Here is a 23,639-nt window from a genome sequence, read left to right as displayed (position 1 = left end):
AGAAAATTTAATTTGCAACAAATAATGCTAACAATTTTTTTTATCAGATAAATAGTTTAGGAGATATATCGTAAAAACCATTTCAAACGCTATTTTCAAGATGGCGGCCGTGGGACAAGGGTGGCAACCCCATAAACTTGGTTTTAGCTACTCACTGACCCCCCCTACACATCAAAAACATAAAATTGCGTCCTCTAAAAACTGCAAGGTTAGGCCTAAAAAATGTAACATTTCAATGGAGTAATTTGGAGTTAACATACGGATCAAGGACGACTGAAACTAAAACGAACTTAAGTATTGGTTAATCCTATGGATATAATTTTATTTTTATTTATTTATTTATTACACTTTACTATGCTAGTTACACAAATTACTTAAAACTAAAACTTATAGCCACTAAAGGGTGATCTCTTACAGGCACTATTAAACAATAGTAATTAGTAATTACTTAATACGGTAATTATTTAAAAAAATAAGCTACAATCCTTTCTTAATGAACGCCTTTTAAAAAGTAATAGCACAACAAATCAAGATCATTAGTTTAAATTAAGCCTTTTGAAGTTAAGCCTTACGAATTACATATTCTAGAAGAATAAGTCTGTTATTATAGAGTAAAAGAGGAAGTGTCCCGTGTATTGATCCCTGCGGAACACCTGAATAAATTAGTTTATCACGAACTGAATTCAACAAATCCTTCTAGATCCTTTCGTTGCCTAAAAGAAAAATATAAACTTGCACTAAGATAAATAAAGCACATGATACAAATATCGTTTACGTTGAAAGCTTTCTAGTAATCCAATTCTGTGAGACTCTATCAAAAGCTAAAAATATTTATTGAGAAATAATTCAATGGAAAAGGAATCAGGTATGATACCTTTATATTAATCTAATATATGTATTTAGTTTATGTACTTACATTATATTATGACTGTATTTTAATAAGTAATTTCGTTTTTTAATTTATTAATCCATACTATAATATTATAATATTATAATTTAATATTATAAATGCGAAAGTAACTCTGTCTGTCTGTCTGTTACTCAATCACGCCTTCACTACTGAACCAATTTGCATGAAATTTTGTATAGAGATATTTTGATACCCGAGAAAGGACATAGGATAGGTTTTATCCCGGAAATCCTACGGGAACAGGTTTTTCTTTGAAAATGCGGGCGAAGCCGCGGGCGGAAAGCTTAAGCATAATATATGATTCCTAACCAACCAACCAACCAAATAAGATATAGTTTTCTTTGTAAAAAAAATTTGAGTAATTTCAAATTATTATTAAAACGATATATTCTATCATCTTTATTTAACATTAAATTATATCATACGGCGAACTTTGTAAGCCACGAGGCAAACTTTGAAGGCTATATAGAATTTTTTTCAAAACTGTATTAGAGGCGCACCAAATCAACAAAATATTTTTTAGTTCAAATATTATATTATAATTACAAATAGAAATTAATGATTGGATCATTAAAAGTAACGAAAAGTAAATTTATTTGATTTTACTGTTTTTGTTTTATGTATTTAGGTTGACGTAAGGAAGGGAAATCTACATAATTTATATTTAACATGAATTATACCTTTCCCTTATTTATATGTAATATATTTAAGTAGTTAGTCATTATTAATCTTAAAATATAGTTTAAAAAACTTCAAATATGTAAAATGCGTGTTTTATATTACGCCAAAAATACTATACTTGTGATAAAATAATATTTAAACAGTCCATCTTATGTTTATTTCTGAATATTATTTTCTTATAATTTTAATTTTAATTACACATTATATTTTATCATTTCAAATTTACCTTTAGTTAAGTAGGATGAAGCTATAATATGAGTTGATAAATTGACTTGATAATATATACTGTTTACTGTTTTGAGTTTCTAACGAGTTTATATTGCTCAATGATATTTCAAACTAGCTGTGCTTCGCCGTTTTACACGCATTGCTCCGCTCCTATATTGGTCTTAGCATGATGATATATTGCTTATATGTTGACCCGACCTGTTATTATAATGTATAAACTAGCTGTGCCCGTGACTTCGTACGCGTGGAATAGTGACTAGTACTATAGTTACTAGTTAACACACAATTATTGAGTAAACACGTACTGGGTACTTGTAATTCACACGTTATGCCCTTTCATTTGATATGCCGTTTGAGTATTATTTGACCACATTCGATTATTCATTCCCACTTTTCACTTAACTTAACCGAATAGTATAAAAATATGACTAAATGTACTTCATACGAACTTTCATTTGCTATGCCACTTGGGTATATTTGACAAGATTCGTTATTCCCTCTTTTACCCCTATATACATATAATAAATGGATGAACCGATTTAGATTAAATATGCCTAATTATGCTTCACATGTCATGCCCTATCATTTGATATGTCACTTGGGTATATTTGACAAAATTATTTTTTTATTCCCACTTTTTTAGATACCTATATTAAATAAATGGATGAACCAATTTCGATAAAATATGTCTAATTGTACTTTACACGTCATGCCATTCATTAGATATGTCACTTGGGTATATTTGATAAAAAACAATTATATTCCCACTTTTACCCCTTTATATAATAAATGGATAAACCGATTTTGATACACAATATCTAAGAACAAGCGTCGGAAAATATGCTGCCTAATAAAAAGAATCGCATTTAATTCATATTACCCGTTAGCGAGCTACGGTGGCCGTGGTACAGACAGACACACAAACACACATAGCGGTCATAACGCCCCTGTTTTTGCGAATACGACATAATTTAAAGGACATTTTATGTAGAAAGTTTACCTAGAAGTAACCATAATGCCATTTGTGCACTTTTTAGACTTATGAGCCAAAATCTAAATAAAGTATTGATGATGATTGACGATGATTGCTGATGACGCAAACACATTTTACACGTATCCTTTTTAAATAGCTTCAAATGGTATAAAAGAAGTTTATGAGTGACCATTCAGTTTTAGTTGTTACAATGACGCTACCTCACGTACTCGCGTTAAGGTATAGTAGGAGTTTTAAACTTGATAGTAGAATAATGTGCTTTGATTGGTTGATTTTTTGTGACAAAAAAAAATTATGAAAACCTTAATTGAAGTGAAATTAATTTTATTTTTTGTGACGAATTCGTGAAATGTGGGTCATATTAATTATTTTATACATTAAGGGCCGACTTTCAATGCTTGGTTAAAACTTATTCGTCGAATAACGTATATAACTACCATTTTAAAAACGTATTATAATTGCCCGTATTTGACAGTTTACGTGACATTTTAATATTATCGTGTAATACTTTCAAATAAAATATCTCAATAGTGTACTACAAGCTTTTTAATTTTAATAGTTGTAATATTGAGAAAAATGTGCAACAAAATGTTGCACAAATGTGTTCAAAAACATTATTATTTGTTGCGGTTGCCTTATGTGCTATTATGCATGTTTTCCTTTTTCTTTTAATATTATGTTTTGAAATTTGTAATAGTAGATAAAATTGTTAAATAAATAATTATTTTGCAGTCCTTAAAAAGATTTTTAATATGCAATTAGCTCAAGCGATGTTTAATTTGATTGACTATAGGGTTTATTTGTTTTTTTTATAAAATTAAGTTAAAATTATCGAATAAAATAAAACTTTTTATGTGGACAATGTATTCGTTTTTATAATAAAATTCCTAGATATTATATTTATCAAAAAAAGCTTAGGTTCACCACAATGTCTTGATGGTAGTGTTTTCATATTATGTGTATTGTGTAAATGCTAAGTTTTTTTTTACACATGACATTCAAATGATAAGCAGTAATAAGCATAAAATATGTACAAACATATGGACAAATAAACTTTAAAAATATTAATGCCAACCGGTTGAAAGCTTACGGGGTTACGTCAGAATCTTCGATTTTGGCAATGGTTGCAAAAGGGTCCAAAATCGACTTTGAGTCTTTATGCGTATATAATTTATTTATATATTTATTTTTACGATTTTTCATTTGATTTCCATATTTTATAGTAATAAAAAATAAACCCACCCTCCTTTTTTTGGGCGTTAATATTAGCATTTTATATCTTATATCTGTATAGCTTTATATACATTAATGGCATGTTTTTATTATGTTAAAAAAACATAATGTTTCATTTTAGAACAGAGTTATTGATATCGTTAATGAGAAATAAACAAAGTTTCTATTTATTTAAACATTAGATTACCTATAATTATAATGATTGGTAAGTTTTTTGTTTGGATATTTAGGACAAGACTGATAATTTAGTTATTTGGTTGTCTACAATTTCTCAAGATAAGAGTTCAATTATACAGGGTGTACCAAAAAGTAGTGATGAACGGAAGCTGAGAGGTAGAGGACCTAGAGGGCTATCCGAATCACCCCCATGTATGTTATGCGATTTTTCGTATTTTCGGAGTTATGACGTTTTTTTCAATTTTTCACCTATCGCCGAGTAAGATGATATTTTCACTCATGCTGACGTCAATGATTGCGCAAGATGCTTGATTTTTTTTGTGTGCTAAGCTGAAAGATAGGCCAATTCAGTATGGTAACATTTACTATCGTTAGATCTTTGAATGGAATAAAAAAAAGAATTAAATGGCAAGAAAGATAAAATTACCCAGTATGTTCACCACTTCAAGGGCCCGTAAAAAAATAAAATCACATAAAAAAAGTTTTCCGTTTGATTTTTAAAAACTTGCTCTATCTATCAGATAGCTACCCTGAAAATTTCATTTTATTATTCAGAAGGCTTCAATCGAAAAATTTAAATCTAAATGTGGTAAGTGCAAAAATTGAACTAACATTATGATCATTAAAACCAATAAATAGGTGTTTAATTACCAGAAATTTTTAAAATAACCCCGCTGTTGCTCAATGCAAGTGCGACATCACCGTAAAAAGTTGTCTTTTAAATGTCTGAATGCCCTTTTATCATTTTTAATGGTTTCTGTTTTCTGCTACTATGAATTTCCGGGTTATTTCGTCCAAATTGTGGCATTCTCTCAAGTAGCCGAGGTCTTTTTAGTATTCCCATTGAAACAAATCAATGGGGTTTAGGTCGAGGGACCGTAGAGGCCAGGCTTTAAGGCAGGCGTCACCGGCGCATGCGCAGGCTGCAACGATCAATCCATCTTTCAGGGTATCTTTGCCCTTTAGCCTGGCCTGCACGGTCTCCGGACATAAACCCTATTGATTTTTTTCCGTGGGTATACTACAAGGCGAGAGACTGCCACAATTTGGACGAAATAACCCGGAAATTCATAGTAGCAGAAGAAACCATTAAAAATGATAAAAGGGCATTCAGACATTTAAAAGACAACTTTTTACGGTGATGTCGCACTTGCATTGAGTAACAGCGGGGTTATTTTAAAAATTTCTGGTAATTAAACACCTATTTATTGGTTTTAATGATCATAATGTTAATTCAATTTTTGCACTTACCACATTTAGATTTAAATTTTTCGATTGAAGCCTTCTGAATAATAAAATGAAATTTTCAGGGTAGCTATCTGATAGATAGAGCAAGTTTTTAAAAGTCAAACGGAAAACTTTTTTTATGTGATTTTATTTTTTTACGGGCCCTTGAAGTGGTGAACATACTGGGTAATTTTATCTTTCTTGCCATTTAATTCTTTTTTTTATTCCATTCAAAGATCTAACGATAGTAAATGTTACCATACTGAATTGGCCTATCTTTCAGCTTAGCACACAAAAAAAAATCAAGCATCTTCCGCAATCATTGACGTCAGCATGAGTGAAAATATCATCGTACTCGGCGATAGGTGAAAAATTGAAAAAAACGTCATAACTCCGAAAATACGAAAAATCGCATAACATACATGGGGGTGATTCGGATAGCCCTCTAGGTCCTCTACCTCTCAGCTTCCGTTCATCACTACTTTTTGGTACACCCTGTAATTCAAGAGTAACAAAATAAAATAAAGATCTCTCATTTTAAAACCCAAAAATTGAAAGCCATTTTGTACTTGAAGTAAAGCATGTTTTTTTAAATTATTCTTGTTTTTAATTACGTGTTAAAAAATGTCCAGCTATCAGATTGCAAAAATATTGCAATAAATAATTGGAAATTATTATTTTTGCAGCAAAAATATTGCAAAAATATTGCAATAAATAATTGGAAATTATTGTTTTTACAGCATATTAATGGTGGTTGGTTGTAGTTGCCAAAAGCTACCACCAAATTTCAAGTTCGGAGCTGCCACTGCAGCTTATCAAATCGAAGGAGGCTGGAAAGCTGATGGTTGGAGCTTTTTCTCAATATAACAGAATTTTTAAATTATTTCTCAATTAGATATTTCTCTACTATAGCTTGGTAACATTTAAACATCGACATGACTAATCTTTTTCTTTTTAATTGAAAAATTGACTGTCTTGTCTATTTTTAATTATTTATCATTGTTTAAGTACATATTATGTAGTGTTTTTTTATCATTGAATGTCGCGGATAAAAGCTAAAAAGGGGAAATTGTTTACACTATTTGATTGTAACAAAAAAAAGCTAACATTGCGATCTTTATTAGCTCTCATATACTTGCTTTGCTTTGCTTTTCGATAGGCAAGCCATTATAGGCATATATTTGTTAATGAAAAAATCCATACTAATATAATAAATGCGAAAGTAACTCTGTCTGTCTGTCTGTTACTCAATCACGCCTAAACTACAGAACCAATTTGCATGAAATTTGGTATGGAGATATTTTGATACCCGAGAAAGGACATAGGCTACCTTTTATTGCGAAATATGTACCACGGGGGAAGCCGGGGCGGACCTCTAGTATTTAATAAAAAATACGTCTCATCTGGTTATCACTTAATGATCTAAGGGTTATCAGATCGGTGAAGGACGATCTCCCACGGGCTCTCCTACAATTTTTAGTATTTTTCTAAGTATTTGAAAAAAGGTATGAAATTTTGAATTAAAGATGAAGAAACTATACTCATAACAGTAGAAAGACAATGATTCTAATCATATTCATATACACTTATAGGTAAAGGCAAAAGCGTTTGGGATGAATTCGTGCACACACATAAGGACGCCATTGAAGACCGTACAAATGGTGATGTAGCTGCCGACTCTTATCATTTATGGAGAGAAGATGTTAGAATAGCTTCTGAATTGGGACTGGATCATTACAGGTATATTTATCTTAAATATAAAAATGAATCGCAAAATGTGTTGGTAAGCGCATAACTCGAGAACGGCTGAACCGATTTCGATAATTCTTTTTTTATTATATTCCTTGAAGTACGAGGATGGTACTTATGTAGAGAAAACGTAAACATGTACCACGGGCGAAGCCGGGGCGGACCGCTAGTTGTTAATATAAATATATTTTTTTAATTTTGTAAATGAAAATTCGGATTTTATATAAGTTTAGCATACCAATAACAACAAAGATTTGTCTGACATGCAAAAAACTAGCGATTCGCTTGATGGTTGATTGATGCGTTTGTAAGTTTCTCATGTTTTCAATATTTATTGTCTTAGGTATTATGCTGGCCATACACCATACTTCCTATCGTCCATTCGGCTTGACGCTACCGATTGGATCAGTTAGAACTGACCATGTGTGGGAGTGGATTGGCATTATTTGGCATGATAGTTATACTTGACGGAACAATCGAATTTCGATTCTTTTGGCTTGATCATGGCGATTGGATCATGTCGATTGGACCGTGTATGGCGGTATGCGATCGTCACTTCAGTCTGGTCAATTTTCTGGTAATTTTTCGTCTAAGCTGAAGCATAGGCGCTTCGCTCGCTTGGTGGATAAATATGAAAGTATATGGATGTTTAGATGTCAACGGTTACGGATTTGAACAAGATTTGTTTGCGAGATAGATGAAGTACCAGATTAAGTACTTAACACATTGGGTACTTCTCATTAAATAGGTACATATATATAACAACAATCTTCCCGGCATATAATCCTTTTTTTGTTTCATTTTTACGAATAAAACGCCCAAAACGGCTAATATCGTCGTCTGTCACCGGTGACGCCATGGCTTCAACTGAACGTTGCTGCCGATTGGACAATTCAAACGTTGTGTGTGTGGTCTCTATGGACAAACTGCAGATTGGATCAAGCTACAGCGTCATGCCGATTGGACGATAGAAAGTATGGTGTATGGCCAGCATTATAAGCACAGTCTAAAAACTAAATCCAACAAACTAAAAATCATTTAAATCCGTCCATCAATTCTGGAGTTACAAGCTGTGTAACTAATGCTGGCCATACACCATACTTTCTATCGTCCAATCGGCATGACGCTGTAGCTTGATCCAATCTGCAGTTTGTCCATAGAGACCACACACACAACGTTTGAATTGTCCAATCGGCAGCAACGTTCAGTTGAAGCCATGGCGTCACCGGTGACAGACGACGATGTTTTAGCCGTTTTGGGCGTTTTATTCGTACAAATGAAACAAAAAAAGGATTACATGCCGGGAAGCTTCGGAAGATTATTGTTATATATATGTACCTATTTAATGAGAAGTACCCAATGTGTTAAGTAATCTGGTACTTCATATATCTCCCAAACAAATCTTATTCAAATCCGTAACCGTTCATCTAAACATCCATATACTTTCATATTTATACACCAAGCGAGCGAAGCGCCTATGATTCAGCTTGGACGAAAAATGACCAGAAAATTGACCAGACTGAAGTGACGATCGCATACCGCCATACACGGTCCAATCGACATGATCCAATCGCCATGATCAAGCCAAAAGAATCGAAATTCGATTGTTCCGTCAAGTATAACTATCATGCCAAATAATGCCAATCCACTCCCACACATGGTCAGTTCTAACTGATCCAATCGGTAGCGTCATGCCGAAGGGACGATAGGAAGTATGGTGTATGGCCAGCATTATACAGCCTTCTAATTTTATACCAGGTATGTGCATAGAAATGCATACTATTGATGTTTGTTTGTATTAAATTATTGCGATAACAGAAAAGAGAAACACGTACCTATATTCTGAAATTTTCAAATATCTATCATCACGGTTCTTGAGATATGGAGGTAAATGTGAAAGAGTAAGCTTAGTTCTCAAACCAATAATGCACCAAAGAAACGATTTATACAGGAAAATAAAAATAAAAAACTTCATATCTCTAATTAATGTAATACGCTATGTAAGGTTAATTATAATCAAGTGGTTTCATTGATTGATTATATTTAAAATTGAAATTATCTCATTATAATTATTAGGGGAGACCGGGTACAAAAGTAACGGTGGGTCGAAAGTAACAAATGCTCTCTAGATTTATCCAATGGTCGAACACCGCTAAGCCTCTGTCAGGCGATAGCCGAGAGCGTCCCCCTTAATTGTATTCATTCGCCGCGTGCGCCACGCGCTGTTAGGCTGTGTGACAGGACGCTACGTGTTTTCACGAATCAAAAGTAAGATTTTCGACATTTTTTTTATTAACCGTTTACGTAGTCTTAAAAGGATGATAGAAATCTGAATGTTTGCATATCCATTCTTGATTAGAGTAATTGTACATTGCTCATAATCATTTTTATGTAGCACGTTCCGTTTTAAAGTTTTGTTGCACGTTTTGGCAAAAATATAGACGGGTACAAAAGTAACATAGCCCTATGGGTACAAAAGTAACATGTTATTTTTGTCCCATTATGATTATGTATATTTTTATGTACATCTTTACTTCAACAGAATGCCGCGACAACGCATTAGAACTACTGATCGAGGAATTACCAACACGGCTGAAGAGCATTTTGAAAGATGGTGCAACAATTAGAGGCCTTGCAAAAATATAATATTTGCCATGTAACATTATATAGATTTATAAAAAAATTATAAGCCGTAATACTAGTGCAGCTACCTTGCGTCGATCGAGATTTACTAATAACAAGTAAAGTAATCTACGCGACTATTTAATCGAGTGCTCTGCAGTTTATTTTCAGTTATCTCCATCAACGAGCATAATGTGAATAATTTTTTTGATAACCTTGCTGAGGTATTGTGAAAGATACCAATTTGAGCCAAAAGATACTTGGAATTTGGACGAGACAGGGGTGACCACAAACCAAATTTGTAGATTAAAAAGGGATTAAACAAGTAGGTGCCATTACCCTAGCAGAGCCTGGAAAATTAGTAACTGTTGCTGTTGCCATTAATGCTCTAGGAGAACACATTCCGCTTTTTTCGTATTGCCGAGGGTCCTGTTGGTTGTGCTGGAGCTGGGAATGCTAGTGGATGGATGCGGGATGCAGAATTTTTAATTATAAAATAATGATTCCCTTAATTAATCTCATGACTTGAACTTCGAATATTTTTTATCGATTGTTTTGTATTATATATTTTGCAAGTATTATATTTAAAATACAAAAGTTGATGTGTTATTAATACAAAGTCTTTAAACAAATAATTTGTTGATTTACCATCATAATATTGTATTAATTACCAACCCCTTTGTCTTGTTACTTTCGACCCACGACGTGTTACTTTCGACCTGCTTACGGGGTCGAAAGTAACAACTGACGATTTTTTTTTAAACTTACTTTATGAATATAAAACACTACATAATATAATAAATTGAGGTGCTAGTGTAAAGAATATAAACTAAATTTATATATGGTTATATTAATTTAATGATAACAGTAACACCCAGTCGGAAATCAAGGTACAAGTACAAAGTGTTACTTTTGTACCCGGTCTCCCCTATATTATGGATTCCTGCTTGAGCGCATTTTTTTGTCGTTTCCGTGAATCCTATTCTTATATCTATCTACTAGTAAACTAATATTATAAATGCGAAATTTTGTGAGGATGGATGTATATTGTATGTGTTTGCTACTCTTTCACGCAAATACTACAGAACCGATTACAATAAAATTTAGTACACATATAGAGGTTAACTTGGATTAACAAATAGGATAGGTTTTATCCCGGAAATGCCACGGGAACGTGAACTATGCGGGTTTATCTTTGAAAACGCGGGCGAAGCCGCGGGCGGAAAGCTAGTAGGTACTTTATAATTGAACAACGTACACAAATACAGTCAACTTTTGCTTTTAATTGATAGATTTTATTTCAAGTTTCAACCGACTTCAAAAAAGAAACAGGTTTTTGATGCTACTGTATTTCATGTGTAACAAACACACCTCTATTAATTCCATGAACCAATTGGATGATTATTTTATTTGAAAGATCGTACATTCCCTTAAGGGCTGATTTTTCAATCCTTGGTTAAAACTTATTCGTCGAATAATGTATAAAACTACCATTTGTTTACTTCGAAACTTTCGAAGTTAATATCTAACCCTGTTAATTATGTTTTATTTTCCAAGTTTATATCTAACCGTGTACTAATTAATTATTATTTGTAGGTTTTCGATATCTTGGTCGAGAATCTTGCCAAGTGGTCTTCCCAATAATGTGAGCAAAGCCGGCGTGAAGTATTATAGAGATCTTATAGACGAACTTCTAAGGCAGGGCATTGAACCTGTGGTCACTATGTATCATTTTGACTTGCCTCTGACTTTACAAAGCTTGGGTATGTATCATCATCATCATCAGCCTATATTATCTTTACTTAATATTATAAAGCTAAAGAGTTTGTTTGTTTGAACGCGTTAATCTCGGGAACTACTGTTCCGATTTGAAAATCTCTTTCGGTGTCAGATAGCCCATTTATTGAGGAAAGCAATAGGCTATAAATCATCGCGCTAAGACCAACAGGAGCGGAGCAATGCGGATGAAACTGCGGGGCACAGCTATAATATGTTTCCATTGCACGGAGACCCTCCTATGAGCGTTTACGCTGGTTAAGTGCGAATTGGCAAATGACACAAGTCGTTGAATTTTGTTTGTAAATATGAAATAGAAGAAAAATAAACTTAATTCAAAATCAAATTAAAGCTTTGCTCTATATTATAAACTGCTTTATATTGTACCACACCATACCAATTACCATACCACACATAGGTTATCCTTTGTTAACATCATTAAAATTTCTAATTGAAGGTATTTATATGAAAAAAGGATTTTTACATTTAATTTGATATTATAATAATCATTAACAATACACGGGTACGTTTTTAATTGCTATATAATATTACATAATTAAATCAGTATTATTCAACCACTGCGTTTTTTAATAACTTCTCGTTTGTCCATATACATTTAATAATAATTAATTAATTAATGGAATACACATTATCCCTTTAATTATGCACACGATTGTATTACGCAATAAAAGCTTTTTAATTAAAATAATACATTTCATTCATTTTATATTTATATTGTGAAATTTGATCAATAACACGACTCGACAAAAAAATTTTCGTTCTTTGTCCTAAAGTTTATACTATTATTTTCCAGTTAGTTATGCACAAAAACGAAAAGAAAATACCTTTTTTCGGTATAAAGTTTGCTTTTGTGATAGTTATAATAATAATACAAATTTTTCAATTTTTTCATAAATTTTAATTTTTTAAAAAGACCGCGCGGTGAGAGTGGGATATTAACGTTTACACTGTGCCGCTAGATGGCACCCGAGTGGTAAACAACCATCAGGTATTATTTACAAGCCCAGAATAACTTAAAATGTCGTCACGAAAGTGAAAATACGATGCTGATGCATTTTGTTTTATATGTGGTCAATTTATAAAAGTTCGAGACGTGAAATATAAACTAAAGACATCTCACGTTCTCTGTGAAGCCTATGAAGCATATTTTGACTGTCCTGTACGGAATCAAGATAAGCCATGGGCTCCACATGTTGCTTGTAGATATTGTAAAAGGTGTTTGGAAGGTAAGGCAAATTCCAATTACAAATTTTAAGGCCATGGGCTGCAGGATGTCAAAGTACATATGCTGCATGCTCATTTGGATAAATTTAAAAACAATATGGGATCCTATTCCGAAGAGCAAGGAGAACGTTTCCATCAGGACATCATGAATTTTGAACAACGCTATCAAGGCCAATACAATGAAAACATGATGGGCGACTATATTTGGGGTTTATTGAGAGAAAGTAGCTATGAACATAAAAGAAAAAGTAAAAATGTGCACTTTTAAGTTATTTTCCACTTTTCTGTAAGCTAATTTGATAGTAAAACTCAATAAAAATAATAAACATTTTTATTTCAATAGTTTTATTTTCAATCAAAAATTAAAATCCGAGATTTTTAAAAATTTCCTTCAATCAGTCTTCTAAGCACAAAAGCAAAGTTTTTCATGCCATATATTTTTTTTCCGTCTAATTACGACCTAAACTACGAAATTTAATGCTTTGCAAACAAAGTCAAATTTCATGGTGACCCGTTGTAATACTTTAACATACATATTTGCTGTTGTTTTACAAGCTAAGAAAACCTAAAAATAGACAGTTATTTTTATGCAAAAAGCTTGACTGCTAGAAAAACAGTAAAAATTATAAATCATACTCATATCGTCGTGTTAGGATTAGCTGGGTATGAAGCAAATGCATTTGACACCATAATATTATCTTTTTATAAAATCTTTGGAACCGTTGAGGAACATACGCTACATTTTCCGACGCTTTTCGGAATGTCGTATGGTAGGTTAGGAATACAGAGTACCTATCTACTACACCTATTTCAGTTTTATCCACCAGGTTATTCAGGTACATGCAATTTGATTGATTCTAATTCTCCTGTATTGTATTATATTCCGTATTTATATAATACTCAAATATTAATATGCTTATAAATAACTCTTTTACAGGTGGCTGGACGAATCCCCTAATAGTTGATTGGTTTTCGGACTACGCAAAAGTTTTGTATTCTCTATTCGCTGATAGAGTAAAAACATGGATTACAATGAATGAAGCAGTTGTTCTTTGTGATATGATGTTTAACACAGGATCTTTAGCACCGGGAATTAAAGAGGAGGAATTAGCCCCTTTTCTTTGCAATAAGTATTTGTTACTGGCACACGCTAAAGCGTATAGGATCTATGAAAGGGAGTACAAGGATAAATATCACGGTAAGAACTACATAGTATAAAACGAAATCGCTTTCTCAGTCTCTATATCCCTATGTATGCTTGAATCTTTAAAACTATGTAACGGTTTTTGATGCGTTTTTTTATAGATAGAGAGATAAAAGAGAGGAAGGTTTTAGTACCTATATAAATTATTTCTAACTGTATGAAATAAAGATCAAATCGTTGAAACAATAAAAACTGTATAAAGGGGAGTCATGTTAATTAAAAATGAACTAAATATATCTTTGACCTATAAGCATTATATAAATTACAATACTAATTATAAACATAATACGTGCGCGATTCATATGGAGCAAATTATCGTATGATTATTATATTATATATATAATTATATAAAATAATTATTATATATTACCTACAAATAGTAGGTAGTAGTTCCCATTTAATTGTTTTCTTTCTTGCAGGTCGAATTTCCTTAGCAAATAACATTATCTGGATAGAACCATACAAATATCCACGCGATAAAGAGTTGGCAAAACTCGGTTTGGATTTTATGGTAATTATTTTAAATAATAACTCCTTATAGTTATATAATACTAGCTTTCCGCCCGGGGCTTCGTCCGCGTTTTCAAAGAAAAACCCGCATAGTTCCCGTTCCTGTGGAATTTCCGGGATAAAACCTATCCTATGTGTTAATGCTATGCGCTAAATTTCATTGTAATCGGTTCAGTAGTATTTGCGTGAAAGAGTAATAAACATCCATCCTCACAAACTTTCGCATTTATAATGTTAGTAGGATTACAATAGAATCTAATAGGAAAAGAGTGTACACAGACCGCATTGTATTCACCCGTTTTATCATAGTGTAGACTGTAGGTAACTATAGGTCTATTATTATAAATAAAACACCCATTACGTTCAATTTTTTAAATTATTTTTGCTAGTATATAATATAAATCTGATTTGAAACATAATGTGAGAAAAAGAGATTATACGTGCCTTAATTGAAGTAATATTTAAACAATTTATTTATTATTTAACATGGCGGTGTGGTCACAAACATTTGGAACTTCCCTTTTAAGTTATATAAACCTGTAGTAGGGAAGTTCCCTCTTCCTCAGTAAAATATAGCTACATGCTAACAATACAACACAAAAAAAACCTAAAATAATAAAAAATATTATAAAGCTAAAGTTTGTTTGTTTGAACGCGCTAATCTCGGGAACTAGTGGTTCTATTTGCAAAATTCTTTCGGTGTTGGATAGCCTATTTATCGAGGAAGGTTATATTTCATCTGACTGAAACACACAGGGTCAGACCACTGCGGGTAAAACCGCGGAGCACAGCTAATAGAGTAATATATGACTGAGCTTTGAAACGAAAAGTGTTCCTTTAATTACATATCAATTAGTTATAGGTAATATTCAAATGTATTTACTAAGAGTTTTAACTTGTAAATTCCAACAGATTGGACGATACTCGCATCCCATATTCTCTAAGGAAGGAGGGTGGCCTCCAAGCGTCGAAAAGATATTGCTTGAATACAGCTTAAAACAAGGCTTTAATTATTCTCGATTACCTTCATTTACTGAAGAAGAGAAGAAATTATTAAAAGGTAATATAACTATCCTGTCAAACTCAAACATTTATTTATTCAATAAGACTTCTTCTAGAATCACTTTTGAATTTTCTACAATGAAGTCAGAGATTTTTATCTCACTTTTAAATTTGATGAATAATTGTGTTCTTATATTTGTCATTAAATTTAATATTTTAAATGGTAATCAGGTAAAAAGAAACAGAGCAAGGTTATTATATTTTTTGTAAAAAAAGGTTATTTTACGCGTCGGTAAAAATTTCAAGCGCACACAAAAAGAGAGCTAGTTTATCATTGAAAAACAATAATTTATATGCTATTTTCTGTAACAATACTTGCCTCACAGGTTCAGCAGACTTCTATGCTGTCAACTATTACACAACATATGTGATAAGACCGGCGAAAAAGGGCGAAAGGGGGTCCTGGTTTCTGACCGGTTCACCCGAATTGGACGCCATGATGGAGAAACCGGCGTACGCTGAGCCTAGTGCGGGAGTGATAATGCCGGTACGTTTAGTTTATTTTATAATAAATCGAAAATGGATATCAAAATATACCTAATTAATCGTCAATTATGTCATAGAGCATTCAAACTAGCTTTCCGCCAGCGGCTTCGCCGGCGTAGGTAGAGAAATACCGCATAGTTCCCGTTCCCTTGGGATCTACTATTTCTGTAAAAATTACATCCAAATCAGTTAAACTATGAATGTTGAAACGTGAAAAAAAAGACAGAAAGACAGACAGGCTTGCTTACTTTCACATTAATTGTATCTAATATTGGTTACGATTTATCCCTGTGTTTATTAAATAATTGGAAATAACTTATAATTCTCACATATCCACTCTAGCCACTCCAGACGTACCTATAGTTTTCTGCGTCAAATTTCATTGCAATTAATTCAGGCTACAACCATAATTTAAATGCAATGATCTTTCCAAACATTAATTTTGCCGTATAAAATAAGTAAGAAAGCTTTTAGTTCCTAACATACTTTTATTTGCTTCATTAATTATAGACTATTATGCTTGTTTGTATGTATTCGACTTCTTTATACTCAATTTTTCCCCATTTAAAACGGACAGATTCAATTCAAACTTTATTATACCCTTATCAAAGATCGATGACCATATCGATGACAATACAATAATCTCATGAATGTATCATAGCGTGTTTTTAGTTTTTTAAACTTTATATTTTTTTAACAGGTATACCCAAAAGGGCTAAGACAAACGTTATCATACCTTAAGAAGAACTACGGTGACATTGATGTAATGATAACAGAGAACGGTTATCCAGGGAAGCATCAAATGTATGACCATGTCCGACTTAAATTTATTAAGGATCATTTGACACAGGTATTTATTATACAGATATAAATATAATATACATAGAATTTCAAACTCAAACATTCATTTATTTAATTAGACATTAAAAAACACTTTAGAATCGTTATAACATTTTTTAACATTTACCACCGATTCGGAAAGCAGTATCTATGGAAAAGAACCGACAAGAAACTGCATAGTTGCTCTTTTAAAATCATGTCAATATTACAATTTAATTTTACATAATATGTAACATACACAATTACACAGACAGACGCTGCTAGTTACACTAAATTGATCATTGACACAGACACGAACACTATCATAGAGACATAGAGCCAGATATATACAATTAATATCTATATTTGTGGAAAACAAAGAATGAATGTACGATACTTAAGGCAGCCAATATATCACTGATCAAATTGGAAATACATATCTCAGGTTCATAAAATATTATTATTAGGAACATACTTATAGTGATTGGCATAGATTGAGTCTTTAAAATATTTTTGAAATACATATCTGTTATTACTTTTTTTAACCAACAAGATGCTCTGTTAGATTAGAATTAAAAGTATATTCATTTTATTTAAGGTTTATTTGGCTATAAAAGAAGACAAAGTGAATGTCATCGGCTACACTTACTGGGCTCTAATGGATAATTTCGAGTGGAACAGCGGGTATTCGTATGTATACCAAATTGTATTATTACTTTCAATATACATATTATATCAATACTTATATTATTAAGCTGAATAGTTTGTTTGTTTGATCACGCAAATCTCAGGAACTACTGGTCCGATTAGAAAAATTATTTCGGTGTTAGATAGCCCAATTATCGAGGAAGGCTTATAGATTATATATATCATCACGCTAAGACCAACAGGAGCGGAGCAATGCTGGTAAAACCGAGGGGCACAGCTAGAGAGAGGGATATTTAAGAATACAAATTAAACAAGCCATTTTTGTCTACGGAACAATATGTATGACTAACTGTGCCCCGCGGTTTTACCACTCCTATAGTACTTACACTATTTCCTCGATAAAGGGGCTATCTAACACCGAAAGAATTTTCCAAATCGGACCAACAGTTCCTGAGATTAGCGCGTTCAAACAAACACAACATACTCTTCAGCTTTATAATATTAGTATAGATAATACCAACATAGATGAACAATAACACGTTTCTATGTTTCAGAGTCGCATTTGGCCTGTACGCAATAAACCATAATGATCCAAAGAAAATCAGATCTCCTCGCCTATCATCTCAATACTACGCTTGCGTGATCAAAACGCATGAAATAAATGTTTCTGACCAATGTATTAATGAAAATATTGATAAACTACATTTACCGCATTATCATAGCTTTACTAATAGAATTAGTGCTTCTAAAACTGTGATAGTAGTTTTGTTTTTGTGTTTTATGTATATTTATTATTATAGGTGATATTGTTTAAAACTATACAAAGGAATTTATAATTATATTATTATTAGAAGGTGAATTATTTATAAGTTAGATTAGTATTTTATAACATTAGTTCGTTCTCTATTTTGTAAATTTAACTGTATGTTATAAATTTTAAAATAAAAATTAAATATTATGAACTTTTTTGTTTCTTTTCATACCCAGTAGCATTTAAATATTTTTAGTGCATTATAGTAATAAGATAGAAAAATAATTATTGCAAATTAATTCGGAAAGTTGAAAATTCTTCCTCAATATGAATCTTTAGAATATAAATATAAGTAAGTAAAGGAAAATTTGAAAGGTGAAAAGTTAAAAGCACGTACAATTATTCATGTGTACAATTTTCAAATGTATATTTTATAAACAAAAAAGCATAATCTAATAGAATAAAGATTGCTATGATCTGCAAATTCAATCACATCGCAAATAAAAAGAAAAGCTCAAAGGAAAGGATTAAGTTAAACTTTTCCGTTACTAGAACATCGTTTGGAATTTGTGTAAAATTGAAAGAAGTTAAGTAAAACTGCAAAAGGTAATGGGGTTTTGTTACCCATGTAAAATGAAAGAATCTTGTAGATTAAACTTTTAATCAATCTTTCACTATTACAATACTATACAATGTTTCACCACAATGAGTTCATACGACTAAGGGCCGATTTTTCAATGCTTGGATAAAACTTATCCGTCCAATAAAGTATTACACGATAATATTAAAATGTCACGTAAACTGTCAAATACGGGCAATTAGAATACGTTTTTAAAATGGTAGTTTTATACATTATTCGACGAATAAGTTTTATCCAAGCATTGAAAAACCGGCCCTTAACGAAACTTAATGAACTGTCTTAACTGCGTATCAACTACGTATTAAGTGCGTATAACCTCGAGAAAATTAACGGATGATAAAACATAGATTATACACACAGATGATAAAACATAGATTATATAAAATGTATAAAAGTGGCAACGCCACAAGGTAATGAAAATAATAATCAATAAAATTTGTGGTATTTGTTCATAATGTTGTATGGGGTAAGATTTACTTGTATAGACCTGTCGTTAGGTTCCAGTAACAGAAAGGGCCTTTAATCATCCTTCCTTAGTCAGATTATTCATTTATACAATATACACTTTCGTCATTAAAATGTGTAATGTTTTTTAAACGATTAAACTACCTAATATTGAAGTAATCTGCGCTACATGATTACATTTAGAAAGTTAAGAAGAAAACATTTTAAAGGGATAAAATACAAGCACGTATTGAAGATGTTATTTCAACCAACATGGAAAGAAAATTAGATAGAGTAGACTGTATATCGAATTAAAGAGAGCAAAGATTTCTTTTTTCTGTCGACGAATGTGGAGAACGGAAATTACAAACTAGAACGTACGTATGTATTTTGTAATGTATTTTGGCGTGTTGTGTTGTATTTTGTTGACTCAACAAAATACAACAATAATACTGTTTTTTTAAATGTAATCTTTTTGTTGTACTGAACATGTTCTCTGGGAAGGAACTGTCTTCCTTAACACAGGATTTTCCTAGCTAGGAAGACAGAGCCACACTGTAATTGTACTGTATTAATTTTTGTACTCAATAAAGATATTTTTTTTTTAATACTAGCTGTGCACCACGTTTTTACCAGCACTGCTCCGCTTCTGTTGGACTTAGCGTGATATATAGCCTATAAGCCTTCGTCTATAATTGGCCATCTAACACTGAAATAATTTTTTAAATCGGACTAGTAGTTCCGAGATTAGCGAGTTCAAACACACAAACAAACAATCTTTTCAGCTTTATAAATAAGTACTTACATTATTTATGCTGTCATTTATAAAGCTCTACACTACTAAAGTGATGTAAGATGCTTCTCAAAAATACTTATAACCGTTTAATTTAGGCGACAAATTAGACCCCCATATTGCTATCCTATTTGTATGTATATAAAACTGGAAACTCATTTTAGAAATGGAATTTTAGATCACGCAATGTTTAACTAAATAAGTACTTACAATACTTAAGCTTTCATTATAAAGCTCTACACTACTAAAGTAATGTAGGAGGCTTATCAAAAATTTATGAAGGCTTCTAGGTTTTACCAGAAGTTCTAAACAGTTATCCAATAGAAGACATTTATATAGAGTAAACACTTACACGCAATATTGAAGCTTATAATATATGGAGCTTCGGACAATATGATAGCGAGATGTAGAAAGGCTCTAACGTTTAGTAACGACATCTAGTTTAACGTTTGTCAAATGTTTCACCAAGGGAACTTAGTGAAAAATATGCTAACAACGAAAATAACGAATTAGGAATAGTTGTTTTAATGTTTGTAAATTAAAGTTGAAATCTTTTTTGTATATAAAACCGTGGATTTTATAATATTATTAAAGTTTTTGAATCCTGTAGGTAAGATTTTTTAGGAAGCATACAATTCACTAGTTCCAATTTTATTTTAAAAGTCTAAGTGAAAATTTGCTTTATAAAATTATTAGTATAGATTTTTGAAGTGAAATGTGTATGTCATTAACCCATAATATAAGTAGAGTATTAACACATTAATTAATTTATTTATTTATTTATATAAGGCACAGTTACAGGATATAATCTAAGAACATTTACATCAACTTACTAAATTAAACAATATTAAGATTACGACCCAATTAAAACTGCACACAACATTTAAATCATTACAATAACATAAAAAAGTGAATACAGTAACTACATACCATCATTAATTATCAAGTCAAATGTTTTATCAATATATCAGTACTCATACTCGTACTTAATGTACATATAAACATATAATTAGCATCAGTAGTGATAGTAAATGCTTTGATTGATTTTGTTTTTACCTTTGACTTGAATTGCATTTTACATTATAGGTATAAGTAAGATATGATGTCTAAGAAATAACTTAATTCTTAATGTTTGTAACGAAAAGATCTATAAAACTAGTATGTACCAATTTCAACATTCTTTCACCTACAGAAAGGAACAATATTTTAGAATCAGCTTTATTTAATTTCTTTTTCATCTCCGGCCTGGGCGAATCCGCTACGGTTAGTTAAGAATAAAACTAGTAAAGTAATAGTTCAACCCTTTCTAATATATAAAAAAAAAACCATTCCAATAGCTGGAGAAAATGTAATGAAAATATACGAAATAAGCTCCTAAATATCGCTATATCTTTACTGAGAAAACTTTTTGTATCTCGGATTAAATACCCAGCTTATAATAATCGAGGCGTAAGGCTTTGAATATTTAATTCAGAAATTCGTCTGTAAACAAAAGATACTGCGGTAAAATGAATGAATAATTAAATTTAATGACAACGTTAATGAGTAGAAAGATATTATAGATTTGAAATATAGCGGTATATATTCTGGGAATTTCCCAAATAATAATTTTAGCGACTGGGTAATTTCAATGTGATGAAGTTTAGCGATTGAAATGCTCTTTTGAAATGGATTAAACTTTGTTTCGAAAGTTAGATACTGTTTTAATGTTAGTGTATTTAATTGGTCAAATTATAATGTACCGTACCTAATAATATAATTGTTATTTTGGAGTTTTTGTTATTTACGTGTTTCTTGCAGAATCTTGTAGCAGATTTAAAATAAAAGGAGTTCTGCTCATAAGATAGTAAACATTGTTTATACAATATTAAGTATTAATATCCTATCAATATTAAGTATTAATAGGATACATAGTGAATTGGTCGCGGAAGAATTCTAACAAATACCCGCGGCCCCATCATTAAAGCGGCTCGACGGAACACAGTGGGGTTTTAGTCGGTAAGAATCCGACATAACCCACGGCTCCTTCCCCGGGGGCCGTGGGTATCTTTGGAAGATTTCCCCACTATAAAAAAAAAAGGATACATAGTGAATTAAATTAATAACATATTTTCTAACACACAAACGATATAAAAATAAACTTTATTTACGATTCATAAACATTTTTCCCATCTTCTCTATAACTAGATGCAAAATAAACCCCATGTTCCATGAGTCTCAATGGTACGTTCATTAGCCATGTGCTACACTGTGTAACATAATTATACACTCGCCTTCAGAGAGTGCAAATTGACACTACATATAGTGTAGACTTGGCTTTTGAGGAAACCATTAGACGTAATAGTTATTACTAAGAATTGGTTACTTTTGATTGGGTTAATCAATTTAGCGAATGATTGAAAAATACTTTAATACATTAATATTTATCAATGCGGCTTTATTGCAAGCAGCGATCTGTACCAGGCAACCCAACAAAAAAAATTGATCGATGAACTTCTAACTACATAATAATATTTAATCTAGTATGTTTCAAAAAATTGTAGAAAAACAAGACAGTTTAAAGCAATAATATTCCGTAACATAATTTGTATTAAGTTATGGGTATTTTGCTGATACCTTTAAATAAGTAAAAAATATAGTGATAATTGATATGTATGTCGCAGGCAAATTGTATAATCTCGCCGTTTACAAACGCTTTGTAATATGCTGTGTATTTACTTTTTTCTAACGTCCTCAAGAAGACACGCGGTTGCGAACCGATGGGGCGCTCGCTTCGCGGGGTTCCTATTTCTGTGTAGTTTTAAAAACAAGAACCTAACCTAACCCACCCCCTTATCCAAACTAAAACGATCACGAGGCGGGACTCGAACCCGCATCCTTTCGCGCCATTCCGGGGCGGAAAGGATGCGGGTTCATTTCATTCGTGATCGAATTTTTTCTATTCTATTCTATTCTATTTTTTTCTATTCTATTGCATTTGAATGCCATAAAACCAAAAATATCAATTTCAATAAAAAATTCTGGTTACGAATTCTCGACATAATATAATAACAAAATGCCTAGCGTTTGTAAAGTGACAGACGCCGTTTGTAAACAGAGGAAATTGTACAAATTGCCTGCGACATATACTCCGAATAAATATTAAAGCAAAATAAATACATTGTAACCTTTATATTATATAATAATATTGATATTATAAGAACCTTTCACATATCAGTAATTATAATAACCTTTCATTTCCACGAAAGTTGTGAATTATTTTTCCGATCATTTTTACATTTAAAGTCTGTCCATTATTTATCATTTCTTAACCAGTTCGATGAATTAATTATTTGAGTACCTTCTATAAGTTCTCTCTAGTAATACACATTTGTGTAATTTGTATCCTATAACACGAATTCAGCTTAAAAAATAAGTATTAATTTCAATGTAGACGATAC

General features: G+C 31.7%; 1 protein-coding gene across 1 annotated transcript; it reads left to right on the top strand.

The window, feature by feature from the left end:
* Positions 1–3,003: 3,003 nt before the first annotated feature.
* LOC149477293 (myrosinase 1-like) lies at positions 3,004–18,394 on the top strand. Its single transcript, XM_089710673.1, has 11 exons — positions 3,004–3,032; positions 6,191–6,294; positions 7,043–7,190; positions 11,418–11,584; positions 13,780–14,040; positions 14,466–14,557; positions 15,469–15,616; positions 15,945–16,105; positions 16,805–16,954; positions 17,522–17,613; positions 18,126–18,394. The coding sequence occupies exons 1-11, from the start codon at positions 3,004–3,006 to the stop codon at positions 18,373–18,375; spliced, it is 1,602 nt and encodes a 533-aa protein (XP_089566799.1). The 3' UTR covers positions 18,376–18,394.
* Positions 18,395–23,639: the final 5,245 nt, after the last annotated feature.

The sequence above is a fragment of the Colias philodice genome, chromosome 25 (genome assembly GCF_061535455.1).
Source record: "Colias philodice isolate Cphi_HAF_F1 chromosome 25, ilColPhil1 Martin Lab GWU primary, whole genome shotgun sequence".
NCBI classification, from domain to species: domain Eukaryota; kingdom Metazoa; phylum Arthropoda; class Insecta; order Lepidoptera; family Pieridae; genus Colias; species Colias philodice.
This window is presented reverse-complemented; position numbering and strand designations above follow the sequence as displayed.